Source organism: Otolemur garnettii, unplaced genomic scaffold (genome assembly GCF_000181295.1).
Source record: "Otolemur garnettii isolate 467f Iridium unplaced genomic scaffold, OtoGar3 scaffold00008, whole genome shotgun sequence".
In the NCBI taxonomy this organism is placed as follows: domain Eukaryota; kingdom Metazoa; phylum Chordata; class Mammalia; order Primates; family Galagidae; genus Otolemur; species Otolemur garnettii.
This window is the reverse complement of record NW_003852403.1, coordinates 39662294-39680772: the sequence shown is the minus strand read 5'-3', so window position 1 is coordinate 39680772 and position 18479 is coordinate 39662294. Positions and strand designations below refer to the sequence as shown.

Here is an 18479-nt window from a genome sequence, read left to right as displayed (position 1 = left end):
CTGGGGATTCGAACCCGCCACCTTAGGTGTACGTGGCTGGCGCCTTGGCCGGTTGAGCTATAGGCGCTGAGCCCCAAATTAATTCTTTAGCTGCAGTAGTTCTCTAAAATTGCTGAGTCTTAGATTTACTTACAGCAGAAAAAGGAGGATATGCATTTTGGGGGGAGAAGAATATTGTTTCTTTTTTATGTTTTTGTTTTGTTTTTGAGAAAAAGTCTCATTATGCTACTCTCAGTAGAGTGCTGTAGCATCACAGCTTACAACAACCTCAAACTCTTGGGCTAGCAATTCTCTTGCCTCAGCCTCCCAAGTAGCTAGACTACAGGCACCCACCACAATACCCAGCTATTTTTTTGTTGCAGTTGTCATTATCATTTAGTGGGCCTGGGCTGGGTTCAAACCTGCCAGCCTTGGGGTATGTGGTTGGTGCCATAACCACTGTGCTATGAGCACTGAACCAGAATATTATTTCTTTGTAAAACAGTCAGGTAAAATCACAGGCAAAGTAAAAAAAAACTCTGAGAACAAATCAAACAGAGACAAACAAATCTCAAATCATCTAATCCCTGGTCCTTATTTGATTCCTGGCTTCCTTGGTTACCTCCTATATTAGGGCCACTAATTATGATCTTTCTCATTCTCAGTTTTGAACCAGTAGTCCTCTACCTCATCCCCCGATTAACTGACCAGGCAGTCACCTGAAAAACAACCATTCATATCCTCACCCTACACAGATATTAACCAGTTCATACTGAAGACCACCCAAGAGTGTTCCTGTAAACACCACTCCCTTGCCCCTCCCTTTTTTTTTCCTTATAGGCAGCCCACACCTACCCTCAAATGCAGGAAGTAGTCAAAGAGACACACCTCCAGTGAAAGGAGGTCTATCACTCTGCCTCTTATAATACACTAAATAGACCAGGATGATAGGCACCTGCCCAAATACAAGTGAGCACAGTGACACAGAAATGCGTGCACAAGTCCCACCCAGGAAGGAATGAGTGCACCAATTCCCATCCCCAGAACCCTTACTTTCCCACCCCATCTTAGTCCACATTCTGACTTCTTTTTTGAACTCAGCCTGCTCACACCTGTGTAAATAAAAGCCACGTTGCCCACACAGATGCTGAACTCCACTTCCTTTAGTTCATGTCTTGGAATAACCTCTCATTTTTGGTCCTGAACCACTCACCCACCTCCTAACCATCTGTGCCTTTGATGTGAGGTGTTTCCAAGTTCAAGTTGAGTCCCTCTCTTGCCTCTGCCATCCAACCCCCAAACAACGATAAGGGTCCAAGTCAGGGCCTCCTGTCCACACTCCCTGCCTCTATCCCACATTACCCCTAGGTAGTACCTGGATTTCCCACTCTATCCACATAGGGTAGATAGCATTTATACTCAATCTCTCTCACGGGTGATGATTTATGGGTGTAATGGGTTTTTTAAGATTATTATTAGCCAGTAAAGGAAAAAACAGCTCAAAAATAATCGTTGTAATACAAGACAGTCACAGTAACACACGCCTTTAATTCTATCACTTTAGGAGGCTAAGGCAGGAAGATTGCTTCAAACCAGTTCAAGATCAGCCTGGGCAACATAGTTAGACCCAGTCTCTGCTTAAGCCCAGGAGTGTGAGGCTTCAGTGAGCTATTATCATGCCACCAATGCAGCATGGGTGACAGAGCAAGACCTTGTTTGTTTTCAAATCATTACATCATGAAGGTAGATGATTTGAGTCTTATTTTTTAAAAATTTTAAAGAGCAATGTTTTTCTTATAGCATCATTGTGGGCCACCTATTTTAGAACTTTTCACAGAATTCTTCTCATGTGGACATGGTGGGAATGACCCCTCCTTACACCCTTATTGAGCCTGAAACAATTGACAATGTGCTTGCTCTTTATTAGTCTGTATTTGCCTGGCCAGCCTCACTAACATGTCTGAGGCCTTCTTCCAAGGCCTGTACCTACAATTACCACCAGTTATGATGCATATCTTTGGTTTTAAGTGTGCAGGTATCTTCAGTGCAGCCCTCATCATTTGTAATTTACCCATTAAATAATTATTTGAAAATTAACAGCTGGTATTATTTAATGTTCCTATTTACTATATTGTTTTATATATTTTAAGAAAATATATGCTCAAACATAATTACACAAATACCAAGTTACACCAAATTGATATTTAACTTATAATTAATTGATATTAATATTGATTAAGTATTAATAACTAGAAGAAAGGTCTTGAAATGTTCCCAGTACATAGAAATGATAAATGGTCAAGATGATGGATACCCTAAATACCCTGACTAGATCATTAAACAGTCTCTGCATATTTAAAAAAAAATCACATGGTCCCATAAATAGATACAAGTGTCATGTATCAATAAAAAAGTTAAAATACCTTTTATAAAATTTTTTAGGCAAAAAATAAAAAGAGTTACCCACCTTTGGTTTTTCTCAACTCCTCCACAAGGCAGCGGGCCTCCTCTTGGACACATTCCTCAATGCTCCTCTTCCCCATCCCAAAATTCCGCAGGGTCATAAGGGAGAAGCGCCGTATCTCCTTCCACCTATTTCCATTGCTGAAAATGATACCTATCAGGATAGGAAACAGAAAGTAGGAGATAAATCCCAGCCAAGGAGGAGGAGCTGACACTGTGCAACCACATGGTGAGCCAAGCTCTGCCCCAAGAGCTCTTTGGGACTCTGGCTCCATCCTCCCCCCTACCACCCCACCACCCCCACCACCACCCCACCATCCCAGTTTACCACTGCTGACTCAGCCACATGTACACCTACCATGTCCTCTAGTAACTCTTTCAAACACTGGGAAACTGCCTCTTCCAGAAAACTCCTCTCCATGATCAATCAGGGCTTCCTTCACTGCTTCATATCCATGCAACACCACAGCACGCTCCATGCCCAAATACACAGTGAACACAGGGCCATAGGCTTTTGACAACTGAAAGTAGGAAAGGAGAGTCAAATAGTAGCAAAAGAAGTCACTATTTGATCTATGTACTGTATATAATTTGGATCGATATTATCTTCATATTGTTTGATATTTTTATTCTGTCCAATACAGTTTCAAATAGCTTTAGCTTTAATATTGTTAGGCTAAAAGGTGCTGAAAGTCAGGACAATGGTGCCTCCATCTTATGATCCCCTCTCTTTTCTCCCACCACCAAGTTAGGCCCCCAGTGGAAACTTCCACTGAGCACCTGAAGCCACCTGGTGAACTCAACCACAGGAACTGCCATGCTCCATTTCTATGAAATACCTTGTTTGCAAAAACCGCTCATCTTCACTTCTGTAAACCAGCTTGCTTCACTCAGTTAACACCTGAGGCATCCAGATGCCATGGGCTCAAGCCCCCCTCTGCGCCTATATCCCTTAAATACCCCCACACACCACTTAACCTGGGGCTGTTCTCCATAGAGGCTCAGGGCAGCCAATCAATCTATCTAATAAAAGACTGTATTATCTTTTAAATCTCATCTGAAGTGCTCCTTTCCTCCGTGGCTCAAAGATTTTATGTCCAACATTGGAGGCCCCAGCGAGATAGAGTCACAGAGCACTCACATACCTGGGAGTCCTCAGGCCTTCCCCCAGGAGGCCCTCAGGATTCTGAGGGGAGGAGCCCCCTGAAGACGTTCCAGGGCCCCCAGATCCTGAGCAATCCCTGGGAAGCACTGGACAACCATTGGCAGATACTAAAGTCCTTCCACACCTCCGGAGGTAAGACAATGCTGGCTTTTTATTTTCTGTCTGGTGGCTGAGCTGTTGGGTGCCTACAGGATGAGGGAAGGTCAGACGTGACACTAACTTCCCCTCCTGGACCTGCACAGGATGCTGTTGCAGGTCGCTGGTCTGTCTCTGGTCTCTGATCTATCCCTGGTTGTCTCTGGTCTGTCTTTGGACTCACAGAGGGTAGGTCTCTGGTCTGTCTTTGGACTCACAGAAGGTGGGTCTCTGGTCTGTCTTTGGGCTCACAGGGGGTGAGTCTCTGGTCTGTCTGGACTCACAGGGGGTGAGTCTCTGGTCTGTGAAGTTTGACATTTGCTAAAGTGCTGGGTGTGTTCCATGCCCACACTCCTGTGCATGAGTTGTCTGTCAAAGTTATGTTTGTCCTGCTGCTTTCAATGTTTTGTCAATAATCTGCTTGTAGACTGCACAAGACCTCAGTCCACTGATCTCAGACACCTGCTGGAGTGGGTTACTGATCAGTTCTTACAAGGAACTCTCTGATTTCAACCCAGATGAGGTATCTGTGTACTCTTTCCTCCTCCTTTTCCTGGTAAACTAATTATTTACAATCCAACATTACCAGATCCCTTAGTCCCCTTTATGTGTCCACTATCACTTACTGCCTGGTGCGCCTTCACTCTAACAGCCGTAGGCTTTTTTATTCTTTTTGGTGGTATTGGACTAGCCTGCTCGGTCTCTCCTGACTGGAACCTCCGCAAGCGCGTGGCCCTAACTTGCCTTTATTTTATCATTGTCACCCTGTTCATTTATCTACTCCCTTCATGTGTCCAATCTCACTCACTGCCTGGTGTGCCTTTGACCTGATGGTCGTCAGGCTTTTCATCTTCCTTGGTGGCATTGGATTGGGAAGCGCAGCCCCTCTGGGCTGGACCCTCAAAAAGTGTATAGCTCTGACCTGTATATTTTTTCATTGTAGCCTTGCTCATTCTTCTGTTCTCATCAGCGAAAGTGCTCTCTTTTTCCAACAACTCTTCAGTGACCTCATAGGTATTCACTTACCCTTCTCTAATCTATATCCCTTCCCCCAGCAGGGCTCCCCTTGTTAACCCCCATAGTGGGTGTTTTAGACCCTTTTATCTAGATTGGTTGCCCCCACCACTTGCCTCTATTGCCAAGAGACAGTAAGGTGTTGATTTTGTCAGCAAAGGGATTTGGGATAACAGTGTGCTACAGACAGAGGTGAATATCTGTGGTATTGCCTGGCTGTTGAACAACTGGGTGCCACCAACTTCAGTGGAATTCCTGGGCAAACTGCTCAGTTACTCTCCTCCCCTGGTGGGTCCAGAACTCCCACCCTGCTGACTTTTTGGTTCACCTGTTTTGTCACCCCATTCCTCCCACACCCTACTGGAATCTGTTCCTAAGGGGCAGGCTGTCCCTGTACTTAGGAATTTTTGCCCTTCTTCAGGTGCATTATGGAGCCCCTCATTTGAGTCCTGAGTGGGGAGTCCCTGTGCCACTCCTCCTTCAATTGCAGCTCAGCCATTGGCGGCTGCAGCTGAAGCTCGTGGACCAGAGGTATCCCCCAGAGCTGTTGGGACTCCCCAGGACTCGATTTTGGAGTTTGGGCCCGGAAGTAGAAACTCTGCAGGATTTGGTGATCATAGCCCTCCTGCAACCCCTAGTGGACGAGGTCCAGACCTTCCTGATCTGTGGAGAAAGGGAAGTCACGGGAATTGCGCAGTCTGGTGCCCAAACCCCCCATTGACTGTTTTTAAATTCACTTTAAACAAGCCTTTTTCCCTGAAAGAGGAGAACTAGGAGTCAAGTTTTCTAGGGTCCATCTCCAGACTCTTTGCAAGTTGGAGTGGCCCACATTTGGGGTAGGCTGGCTGCCTGAGGGGTCTTTTGACCTCGCCCTCTGCCATGCAGTTTGGAGGGTCGTAAGGGGAAAACCAAGCTACCCTGATCAGTTTCCCTACATCGAGGTATGGACAGAACTTTGCAAGTTGCCTCCAGAGTGGCTCCGAGGGTGTTCCCTAAAAACTGGAAGTAGGATCTCAGTAACCACTGTCCAAAACTGCCTGCCAAGAAAAAAACCTTCTAACATATATTCTCCCCCTGTTCTCTCTCAACCTGACAATCCTGCGGACCTAACTCCAGAGTTTGTTCCTCCACCCCTATACCCACAACTGCCCCCTTCCTGTCCCTCAGCTTTAGCTCCAGAGGCTGCAGAACCTGCTCTTCCACCCCCATACCCTCAACTGGCTCCATCCCACCCTTAAGCCCCCCCAGAAGGTCACCTCCCCTCTTCCCTGTTCCCCGCCTACTTCCCCTCACCCTTCCACTGCCGCATCCCGGAGACCTCCTATCGCAGACTCAGTGCCTGATCCCTCCACCCCTATATCCCACTTCCTCTGAATTCTGCTCTCCCCCTCATACTCGCACAGGTCTGCCTTACAGGAATTTCTTACTGGCCACCACCGTCCTTCTCTTCTCCAGATGTGGTACTCCCCCTGCGGGAGATTTATGGAGGGGAAAGGATTTATGTCCCCTTTTCCTCTAGTGATTTATATAACTGGAGACATCAGAATCCCCCCTTCTCTGAAAAGCTACAGGCCCTAATTTCACTCTTGGAGTCTGTCTTCTTCACCCACTAGCCCACGTGGAATGATTGTCAGCAGCTCCTTCATGCCCTTTTCACTTCAGAGGAGAGGGACCAGATTTTGTCAGAAGCCCAGAAGGCCCCCAGGGAGGCAACCCTGTGGCATAAAAAGTCCGCCTGAATATAGTCCTCCACTCCCAATGCCCTGAGTAGAATCCCAATGCTGTGGAAGGTAGGGAGGCCATAGACACTGACCACCAGTGTCTCTTAACCAGCTTAAGACATGCCACAAGGAAACCTACCAACCTGTTTAAGGTAAGCAAAATCCAGCAAGGGTCCACCGAGTCTCCTGCAGCTTTCCTAGAGCACCTGCTGGAGGCTTACTGGATTTATACTCCCATAGACCCAGAAACCCCGGAAAACTGCAAGGCTGTAAACCTGGCCTTTGTAATGCAGTTGGTCCCAGAAGTTAAGCAAAAAATCCAAAAAATTGAGGGATTCGATGGGAAGACTAGGGAAGAACTAGTCAGTATAGCTCAAAGGGTTTATAATAGCAGAGAGCTGCAGGAGGAAAAACTGGTAAAGAAAGTTACCCAGGTGACAAAGCAGCCCTCCAATAACAGCTCTCCAATAGCAGCCCTCCAGGCTGAAGCTCTCCCTGCTCCATCCCAGAGGGGCCCTGAGACACCTCAAGCCATTGCAAACTGCAGACCTTCCCTGGGTAAAAATCAGTATGCATACTACAGGGAGTTAGGACACTGGAAGAACGAGTGCCCCTGCAGAGGGAGGCAGAAGCAACCAAAGCCTCTCCTGGCAGTCAGTGAAGAAGACTGACTGGGTCAAGGCTCATTGCCGCTCAGTTCCCATGAGCCCCTGATAACCCTCAAGGTGGGGGACACCCCTGTCAAGTTTCTAGTTGACACTGGTGTAGCACACTCAGTTCTAACTCAACCCCTGGGCCTTTTATCCAAGAACACCACCCAGGTGCAAAGAGTCACTGGCACCACTGCCACCTACCAATAGACTACAACTTGAACTCTAGACCTAGGGACTGGAACAGTGACACATTCTATTTTTGTAATCCCTGACTATCCCTACCCTTCTTGGGATGAGACCTCCTGAGGAGGCAAGGGGCAACCGTCTTGTTCCGACAAACTTCAGGTGATCTCACCCTGGCCCCAGAGCAAAAACACATCCTAATAACGTGCCCCCTGTCAGAAGAATACTTACTTCTGCCCCCCAGCCCAGAGGACCCAAAGGACTCAAAGGAAGCAGACTTCCCAGAGGACCTACAAGCCCTCCAGGAGCAATTCCCCGAGTTTGGGCTGAAACCAACCCTCCAGGGCTGGCAGCACATCACTCTCTTATAGTAGTACAATTAAAAGCAAGTGCCCTGCCAGTATGCGTGAGGCAGTACCCCATCAAACCAGAAGCCTGAAAAGGAATAGCAAAGCACATAAAAAGACTTCAAGAAGCAGGAATCCTGGTCTCTTGCCAGTCAGCCTGGAACACCTCTCTCCCTCCTGTGCAAAAGCCAGGAACACAGGACTACTAGCCAGCACAAGATTTGAGAGAGGTAAACTCCAGAGTCAAGACCATTCACCCCACAGTACTGAACCCCTACACTCTCTTAAGCCTCATCCCACTAGACTGTAAAACTTACACTGTGCCTGACTTAAATGATGCCTTTTTCAGCATTCCCCTGGCTTCTGCCAGTCAGCTATTATTCACTTCTGAATGGAGCGACCCAGATTCCAGCTTTACTGACCAACTCACCCGGACAAGGCTGCCACAAGGATTCAAGAACTTGCCCACACTGTTCGGGGAGGCCCTGGGTAAGGACCTACAGCTGGTAAGGTTAAAGTTCCTGCAGGCAACTATTCTGTTGGTGGCCAGACCCACCCTAGAGGTTTGTCGGAAGGCCACTGAGGGAACCCTTGCCACACTCCAGGAGCTGGGGTATTGGGTGTCCCTCAAAAAGGTGCAGCTCTATTGCACCCAGGTGATCTACCTAAGGTACAAGCTGAAGGAAGGAAAAAGGTCACTTTCCCCGAGCAGGGTTTAGGCCATACTTAGAATCCCAGCTCCAACCTCTAAGAAGCAAGTGAGGGAGTTTTGGGGAACTGTCAGGTACTGCCAACTATGGATCCTAGGGTTTGCTGAAATAGCCAGGCCTCTGTATGCAGCCACAGCAAATGGCTCTGAGCCCCTAAAGTGGACAGGGGAAGAACAGCTGACCTTTGAACACCTTAAGCAGGCCCTGGTCACCATGCCTTCCCTGGTACTCCCTGACATCACCAAGCCCTTTTAGCTTTTCGTGGCAGAGAGGAGGGGGCACCCAAGGGGGTGCTCACACAGCAATTGGGCCCCTGGAAGAGGTGTCGCATACCTCTCTAAGCGACTAGACCAGGTGACTGCTGGCTGGCCCACCTGCTTACAGATGGTGGCGGCAGTAACCACCCTGGTAAAAGAGGCTGGCAAACTCACATTTTGGCAGGACTCAGTGCTCTCCACTTCTCACACCATTGATGGACTCCTTCAGGGCACCCCTGAGAAATGGATGTCTAATGTGCGACTCACTCAATACCAAGCCCTTCTTCTAGATCAGCCCCAGATTTGATTCCAGCAAACTGCTGTCCTGAATCCTGCCACACTACTCCCTGAAGACAACTCCAATGAGCCCCCTCCACGACTGCTTTGACCTCCTTGCAGTACACCAGAGAGGTCGCCCTGATCTAGCCAACACACCACTCGGGATGAGGACGAGACCTTCTTCATGGATAGGAGCAGTTTTGTCCAGGAAGGCATTCGCTATGCAGGGGCAGCAGTAGTCGGCCGAGATGGGCAAGTAGTATGGGCCCAGGCTCTGAGACAGGGGACATCGGTGCAGCAAGTAGAACTTATAGCCCTTACCCAGGCCTTGAGACTGAGCAACGGGAAGTCTGTCAACATCTACACTGATAGCCGATATGCATTTGCTACTCCCCTTGTTCATGTGCATGGGGACATTTACAAAGAAAGGGGATTATTAACTTCAGAAAGGAAAACCATAAAGAACAAGGAAGAAATTCTAGGACTCTTGGAAGCCATTTGGCTACCAAAACAGGTTGCTGTCATCCATTGTAAAGGCCACCAGAAAGGTGACACTCTGGAGGCCTGAGGGAATCAGGCGGTTGATCAGGCAGCCAAGGATGCAGCCACAAAACAAGTGGGGGTAGAAACTATTGCCATTGGTACCCACACCCACCCTGCCAGAAAAACCAGAATACACCCATGAGGAAGAGGCTAGGTATGGAACTAATGGGTGGAAGAAGGATTCAGCAGGCTAGTGGCAACATCCAGGTAAGTAGTATGTTCTCCCCATAGCCTTAGGATGCAGTTTACTCCAGCAAATCCATCAAGCCTCCCACTTAGGGGAGTGTAAAATCAGTGAATTAGTGAGCACCCATTTCTTTCTTCCTGGACTCACCCAAGCCCTACAGGACATTGTAGCTAGGTGTGCAGTGTGTGCATACACAAATACTAGAAAACATTTAAAAGAAATTGGTATCAGATATAGAAGCACCCAGCCAGGGGAACACTGGGAGGTAGATTTCACAGAAATTTTTAGGAGTGTATATGGGTTCAAGTACTTATTAATATTTGTAAACACTTACTCTGGATGGGTAGAAGCCTTCCCAACAAAAACAGATGTAGTACATGTAGCTGTAAAAAAATTAATTCAGGAAATAGTGCCCCAATTTGGCCTTCCCCTGTCTCTGGGGCCCGACAATGGCCCGGTCTTCATGGCTACTGTGTCCACCCTAGCAGCCAAAGCTTTAGGCATTAATTGGAAACTCCATTGTGCCTACTGGCCCCAAAGTTCCAGTCAGGTTGAGAGCATGAATAGAACATTAAAGGAAACTTTAACCAAGTTAACTTTAGAGACTGGTACTAAGTGGCTGGACCTCCTCCCCTTTGCCCTTTTCCGGGTTCGGTGTTACCCCTACCGGGTGGGTTTAACTCCTTTCGAGATTCTTTTTGGCACGCCTCCTTCCATCTTCCCCTGATTCCCCACAGAGCTTAAAGGGGAAATATCTAACCAAACTTTGCTTGAATCCCTCCTCACGCTATAGGCAATCAGAAAAGAGATTCATAAACTTGTTCACGAAAGCCTTCCAGGTCTTAATACCTCCCCAATATCACCCTGCCCCGACCAGCCAGGAGACCTGGTCCTGATCAAAAGATTCAATGCACAGACTTTAGAACCTCATTGGAAAGGTCCCTACATAGTAGTCCTGGTCACTCCCACAGCCATAAAGGTCGCTGGGATCCCTGCCTGGATTCATCACTCCCACGTGAAACCTGCCCCTCTGGAGCCAGAGAGCCAGCAATGGACCGTGCAGAAAACCAACAACCCAATAAAGATAAGACTTTCCCAGGCACCTTTGTAATGCCTATCATTATAACCTGTTTAACTATGTTCCTGCTATTCCCCCCAACCCTGGGTACCCCCTCTAAATTACATCAACCTAAAAATTGGACCTGGGAGCTAAAACTTGCATCCACAGGAGAAATAAGCCAATCCATAACCACCTCAAACCAACCCATTTTTAAGGTGGACCTCTGTGACATGGGGTTTAGGAAGCAGGGAATTCTGGGACGGTCCCTGGGAAGAAAAAAAAGACTCAAAGATTTTGGATTGGACAGCTCATGTGGAAACCTCCCTGGAGAAAGAGGCCTCTGGAAAGTGCAGTTTTATGCTTGTAGGGCAGGAAAGGACCCCAAGTGCAAGGTAGACAGCTATTTTCACTGCCGGTATTGGGGCTGTGAATCTGAAGCCAACTGGACTCACACTGACCCCTGGGTCTCTATTTATAAGATCACCAACAAAACCTGCTCCCAACTAAGCACATGCAATCCATTAACCATCACTATTCAAAACAATAGTCCCTGAATTCCTACACTGTATTTGGGCTCAAATGGTCCATGGGCATCACTTGGGGTATCAGCTTATATGTAACAGGGCTGGACCCAGGGCATGATATTGTCATTCAGAGGAAGAAACCCGAGCTCCTCCTATCCCCCTAGGACCCAACTCCAATTTTTTACAGATAAGACCACATCCCCCATCAACTACTAAGTCCCCCATGACCCTTCGCGCTGCTAAAATCCCCAACCCTATCACATCCAACCCCTAAACAGTACCTTACCCTAAAAACATTTTCCCTCTAACCTCTCCTACTATCACTACACTTACAAATACCTACCTCTGCCTACTACAGGCCATGTATACCTTTTTAAGTTCATCCAACCCAGATCTCACAGCTGATTGCTGGCTATGCCTACACCCGGAGCCCTTCCATGTAGGCATTTGGCATAATATCCCTATCACAGCTTTAAGTATTAGTACATCTGAAACCTGTGATTGGACTCATCCCCAGCTCATGCTAAGAGATGTCCAAGGACAGGGACTTTATCTTGCAACCCATAGCTATGCCGTAAACACCTCCCCCTATGCTCAGCTGTGCTCAGTAACCCAAAGAGTAAGCTATACAGAGGGGGCCCAACTGACTTTCTACAGGGTCCCTGACAACTCTTAGTTTGCCTGCACCACGGGGATCACTGAGTGTGCATCAACCAGCCTGTATCAAGAACACTCCATTTTTGTGTACTCGTCCACATTATTCCACAAGTATACATATATGATGGAGAAGGAGGAAGGCAACACATTTACTCCTACATGATGAGATTGTCTAACCTCAGGTCAAAGTGAGCAGCAATACTTGTCCCCTTACTAGTGGCAGCAGGAATAGCAGGCACTGCAGCTTTAGGGGTCAGTGCTTTAACCCTTCAGGATGCCAATTTTAAAACATTAAGCCTGCAAGTAGCTGAGGACCTAGGACATCTAGAACAGTCTATTTCCCAACTTAAGTCCCAAGTAGACTCCCTGGCAGAAGTAGTGTTACAAAACCATCGAGGATCAGACCTGTTATTCATGAAGGAAGGAGGCCTGTGTATAGCCTTGGGGGAAGATTGCTGCTACTATGCCAACCAGTCAGGGATAATAAGAGAAACCCTAGCTATGGTAAGAAAAAACCTAAAAACAAAGTATACCCAGCAGAAAGAACAAGATAACTGGTTTAAGTCCCTTTTCAACTGGTCCCCTTGGCTTACCACCCTCCTGATGGCTATAGCTGGACCACTCCTCATAGTACTGCTCCTCTTCACCTTAGGTCCATGAGTAATAAACTGAATAGTGGAGTATGTGAAAACAAGAATAGGATCAATTAAACTACTCCTTTAAACCAAGCCCATAAATATATGCTGCTCAACCAGGATGAATCAAAGATTTGATTTAGGAACACAAAATCAGTGGGGAATGTTAGGCTAAAAGTTGCTGAAAGTCAGGACAATGGTGCCTCCATTTTATGACACACCCCCCTTTTAGCCCACCACCAAGGTAAGCCCCCAGTGGAAACTTCCACTGAGCACCTGAAGCCACCTGGGCTGTGTGAACTCAACCACAGGAACCACCATGCTCCATTTCTATGAAATACCATGTTTGCAAAAACCACTCATCTTTGCTTCTGTAAACCAGCTTGCTTCGCTGGGTTAACACATCCAGACACCATGGGCTCAAGCCCCTCTCAAGCCCTGCTCTGCACCTATATCCCTTAAATAACCCCCCACTGCTTAACCTGGAGCTGCTCTCCCTAGTCTTGTAGGCTCCTGGCAGCCGGTGGGTCCATCTAATAAAGGACTATACTATCTTTTAAATCTCATCTGAAGTGCTCCTTTCCTCAGTGGCTCAAAGATTTTATGTTCAACAATATTTATAAATATGATGATGATGATAGCTGTATATATATGTACCACCTCCAGTGTGCCAGGCAATGCCCCAAGCAATTAATATGCTGAACCTTGAATTAGGTATATTGACTCTGTTTTACATATAAGAGAGATTGAATTTTCCAGAATTTCAGAGAGTCTCAGCTGCGATAGCAGCCGCTGTGGACCATCGGGGCTCCAGGCCTGGGTGGGTGGGGAGGCCAGGGAGGGGGCCTGGGGGGCGCAGGGGACTTCGGAATGGCCTGAAGTCTAAAGAACTGGAGCCTGAGGAGGTGCTGCTGGAGCCCGAGCCCAAAGAGGAGCCACCCCCATCCCTCAGCAGCCAGGAGGAGGAAGAGCCAGGACTGGTCGAGGGTGACCTGGGGATGGCGCCATTGAGGACCTGGAGCTGGAAGCGATCATAGTTCGGTTCAGGGAGATGGAGGAAGAAGCTGAGAAGTTAAAAGAGCTACATAACGAGGTAGAGGAAGCGGATCACCACCAGGCAATGCTGGCCCAGTGATCATGTCCATTTAAGAGAAGATGAAGGCTGATGCCCATTCCATCTATGTTGGCAATGTGGACTGTGGTGCAACAGCAGAAGAGCTAGAAGCTCACTTTCATGGCTGTGGTTCAGTCAACCGTGTTACCATACCCTGTGACAAATTTAGTGGCCATCCCAAAGGGTTTGCCTATATAGAGTTCTTAGACAGAGTCAGTGAGGACTTCCCTGGCCTTAGATGAGTCCCTATTTAGAGGAAGACAAATCAAGGTGATCCCAAAATGAACCAACAGACCAGGCATCAGCACAACAGACCAGGGTTTCCCAGGAGCCTGCTACCGTGCCAGGACCACCAACTATAACAGTTCCCACTCTCAACTGCACAGTGCTTTTAACAGCAGGCCCCAGGGTGGCATTTACAGGGGCCTGGCTAGAGAGACATCATGGTATTCCCCTTACTAAAAAATGTGTGTATTAGGAGGAGGGGGGGGGAAAGAGGAAAACAGATGACCTTGATGGGAAAAAAAAAAAAATATATAGATAGATAGATAGATAGATAGATAGATAGATATACTGTGGAAGGGGGGAGAATCCCATAACTAACTGCTGAGGAGGGGCCTGCTTTGGGGGAATAGGGGAAGGCCCAGGGAGTGGGGGCAGGGGGCTGCTCATTCACTCTGGGGATTCGCCGTGGACACGTCTCAACTGTGCAAGCTGCTTCCCGTGTTTCCCTGCCCTACTTCACCTCCTGGGGGTAGGTGGGCATGGGTGGTAGGAGGGTTTTTTTTTTACCCAGGGCTCTGGAAGAGCAAACTGTTCTGCCTGTTACATTCCCTCCGTCTTCTTCCCATCTTTCACAGTCCCCTCCTGCCTGCTCCTGTCCTGCCAGGTCTACCACCATCCCACCCCTCTTTTCTGGCTCCCTGCCCCTCCTTGCCTGGTGATCTATTTTGTTTCCTTTTGTGTTTCTTTTTCTGTTTTGAGTGTCTTTCTTTGCAGGTTTCTGTAGCTGGAAGATCTCCGTTCTGCTCCCAGGGGCTTCAGTGTAAATTCTCCTTCCCCCTGGGGGAATGCACTACCTTGTTTTGGGGGGCTTTGGGATGTTTTTGTTTTTCAGTTTCTTTGTTTTGTTTTTTTTTCCTTTGCTTTTTCCCCCCTTTTATTTGGAGGGCATGGGAGGAAGTGGGAACAGGGAGGTGGGAGGTGGATTTTGTTTATTTTTTTAGCTCATTTCCAGGAGGAGGGAATTTTTTTATGTATGTGTCATGAATAAAGTTGTTTTTATCCCCAATTATCCCCAAACTAATAAATAGAAGATCCAAATTTGAATACTGCTTAATCAACCTTTGAAGCTTGATCAATTTATCACCCCCTACCCCCCACCCCATCCACCCTCACTCCCCCACCCCATGTTCACATTTGGACCAATACTTAGTCGTTGGAATATGCTTTGGGACCAACTGCATAACCCTTCCCAAAAGGATCCTGAGTCAGGAGTCCTGTGGTAAATACTAGCAATCTACATTTTCTAAAATTACCTCAGTAGTCTAGCCCACTTTGAGATTCACTGGTATGATCACCACAGAAAGAGAACAGGCACAACAGAGGCAGTCCAGGACATGTGTTAGGCCCAGTGGGCCTAAGCTAAAGCAGGAAAGTGTCAGACTTAGACTATAATGGAAAAATACCAGTTAACTCCTGGCAAATTTCCAGACTACAAGATTTAAGAAAAAGAAATGAAATAAGTCTAGTTAGATTAAGCAAATGAAAAAGTACTAATTGATTTCTTACTTCTAGTTCACTCCCAGTTTCTTGCTTAACCTACTCCCTGGGAAACAAACTCACTGTCCCCGGACTGACCTTTTCACAATACCAGGTGAAACAAAGATGTATAGAGGAAAGGTAGTGAAACTAAGATGTATGGAGGAAAATATTAAAACAAAGATGTATGACGTATAGCTAACTAAGTGCAAAACTCTGCTTCTGTACAATGCTTGCTTGTTACCCCGCAAAATGCACATGAACCGCCTGCATGCCTACCAGGATGCAGACCTAGCCCTACAAACCTGACCCCTTAAGCCCTCTCAGAAACTCCATGTTGGGACACTGAGGCAGTCGCCGGCCAGCTCTTCAATAAAAGGACTCTGCTGTAAATTTGGCTTGTTTGGCAGTGCAGTCTTTGTAGAACTCCTGGGCACAACACATGTAGCATCTCATGGTAGAACAATTTCTTCTGTGTTCTACATTCTTATGCCACAGACAGCAGCTCTGTGATCAGGCACAAGAATACTGACCCTGACTAATTAATTCTTTCATTCATGTATATTTACACTGAACTTATAGATATTTCATTGACATAAGGCATGATTTGCTCCCTTGGAGAAGTTTAACCATCATGGATAGTCTAAACAAAATATACAGCATACACAGTAGCTGACTTCTAGAATAAAATTTCTACTCACAAAACACTTCCATTACCATTTTTCCTTCAGGCAAAAGGGAAATATTAATAGCAAATGACTGTGAAACAAAGAAGGGCCATAGTACTTTATTATTTTGACTCTACTTTACAACTTAAAAGTTTCTCTATTAGCAAAATGCATTATTTCATTCCATTATTTATGCAATGATACACCAAAGATACACTTTGCAGTGGGTATTTGCTTTACAGTAACATATTTTAATAATTTGCCTCCAGGAATATAGAAGCAATGTTTTCTCACATCATAAGTCATCATATTCAACAAATTCACACTAATGGCATCCTTAACAGTGAAAATCCAAAAGCTTTTCTTATAAGGATATTCCTCTCTACACTTCTGTTCAACAGAGTACTGGAAGTCCTAGCCAGAACAATTAGACCAGAGAAAGAAAATCAAAGATATCCATATGAAAAGGATGAAGTGAAACTGTTTGCTAACATGAACTTACATGTAGAAAATCCTAATGATCCCACCAAAAAAAAAAGTTACAACTGATAATTTCAGTAAGGTTCAGGACATATCAATGTGCAAAAATCAATAGCATTTTTATAAACTAAAAACAAATTGCCTCAAAAAAGAAATTAAGAGGCTCAGCATCTGTAGCTCAGCAGCTAGGGTGCTAGCCACATACACCAGAGCTGGCGGGTTCATATCTAGCCCAGCCATGCCAAACAACAATGACAACTACAACCAAAAAAATAGCTGGGCATTGTGATGGGTATAGTCCCAGCTACTTGGGAGGCTAAGGCAAGAGAATCACTTAAGCCCAAGGGTTTGAGGTTGCTGCGAGCTATGATGCTACTAGCACTCTACTGAGGGTAACAAAGTGAGACTGTCTCAAAAAAAAAAATTTAAGAAAACAATCCATTAGGCCAGGCATGGTAGCTCACACCTGTAATCCCTTAGCACTTGGGAGGCCAAGAAAGGTGGATTGCCTGAGCTCATAGGTTCAAGAGCAGCCTGAGCCAGAGTGAGACCTCATCTCTAAAAATAGCCAGGCATTGTGGCAGGTGCCTGTCATCCCAGCTACTTGGGAGGCTGAGGCAAGAGAATTGCTTAAGCCCAGGAATTTGAGGTTGCTGTGAGGTATGATGCCATGGCACTCTACCAAGGATGACAAAGTGAGACTCTGTCTCAGAAAAAAAAAAAAAAGAAAGAAAGAAAAAGAAAAAGGAAAAAAAAAATCCATTATAATAGGGAAAAAATAGCTATATATAAATTTAACCAAGAAAGTGAAAGATGTGTATACTGAAGACTATAAAACACTGATTAAAGAAATGAAAGATGACACAAATAAATGCAAAGATATCCCCTGTTCATGGATTGGAAGAACTAATAGTCTTAAAATGTCCCTACTACTCAAAGCAACATACAGAGTCAATCTAATATCTATCAAAATTCCAATCTTATTCTTCGCAGAAATAGAAAAAAAATCCAAAACTGTACATGGAATCACAAAAGACTCAAAATAGCCAAAGCACTCTTGAGCAAAAAGAAGAAAGCAAAAGAAAAGCATCACACTATGAGATTTCAAAATGTTGACAAAACTGTAGTAATCAAAACAACATGGTCTTTGCATTAAAAGAGACACATCAGTCAAAAGAATAAAAAGACCAGAAATGAAACTGCCCATCTTCAGCAGTTAATTTTTGAAAAAGATACCAAGAACATATAATGAGGAAAGAACAGTCTTTGATAAATGGTGTTTAAATAAATGGATATCCATATGCAAAAGTATAACAGTGGACCCTTATTTCAGCACTTATGCAAGAATCAACTCAAAATGGATTAGAGACTTAAGCATAAGATCTGCAACTAAAAAACTGCTAGAATAAAATATAAAGAAAACTCCATGACATTGGTGTAAGCAGAGATTTTTTGGAGATGACCCCAAAAACATAGGAAATGACAGCAAAACTACACAAATGAGACTCCATCAAGATATGAAGTTTCTGCACAATAAAGAAAGAATGGAGTAAACAGACAATCGATGTGATTATGAGAAAATATTTGTAAGTTATACTTCAATAAGGAGCTAATATTCAAAATATATAGAAATGAAAACTACTCAATAAAACAACCCTATTTAAAATGGGCAAATGAATTAACTTCACTGGCTCAGTGCCTATGGCTCAAGTGGCTAAGGCGCCAGCCACATACACCTAAGGTGGCAGGTTTGAATCCAGCCTGAGCTTGCCAAATAACAATGCAGGCTGCAACCAAAAAAAATAGCCAGGTGTTGTGGCAGGCACCTGTGGGCCAAACTACTTGGGAGGCTGAGCCAGGAGACTCGCTTGAGCCCAGGAGTTGGAGGTTGCTGTGAGCTGTGATGTCACTGCACTCTACCCAGGGGGACAGCTTGAGGCTCTG

General features: G+C 45.8%; 1 protein-coding gene and 1 pseudogene across 2 annotated transcripts in view; one reads left to right on the top strand and one right to left on the bottom strand.

Annotated features, from left to right (window-relative positions):
- The window catches only part of LOC100949727 (cytochrome P450 2C18-like), a 50531-nt gene that overhangs the window by 26001 nt on the left and 6051 nt on the right, over positions 1-18479 (bottom strand). For both annotated transcript variants that reach the window (XM_023509478.1, XM_003783726.3), the window contains exons 2-3: positions 2801-2963; positions 2447-2596 (exon numbers count right to left, since the gene is read on the bottom strand). In XM_023509478.1, coding sequence (XP_023365246.1) covers positions 2447-2596; positions 2801-2963 — 313 coding nt within the window. The remainder of the gene's footprint in view (positions 1-2446; positions 2597-2800; positions 2964-18479) is intronic.
- On the top strand, positions 9588-14104 carry LOC105886406 (annotated as a pseudogene).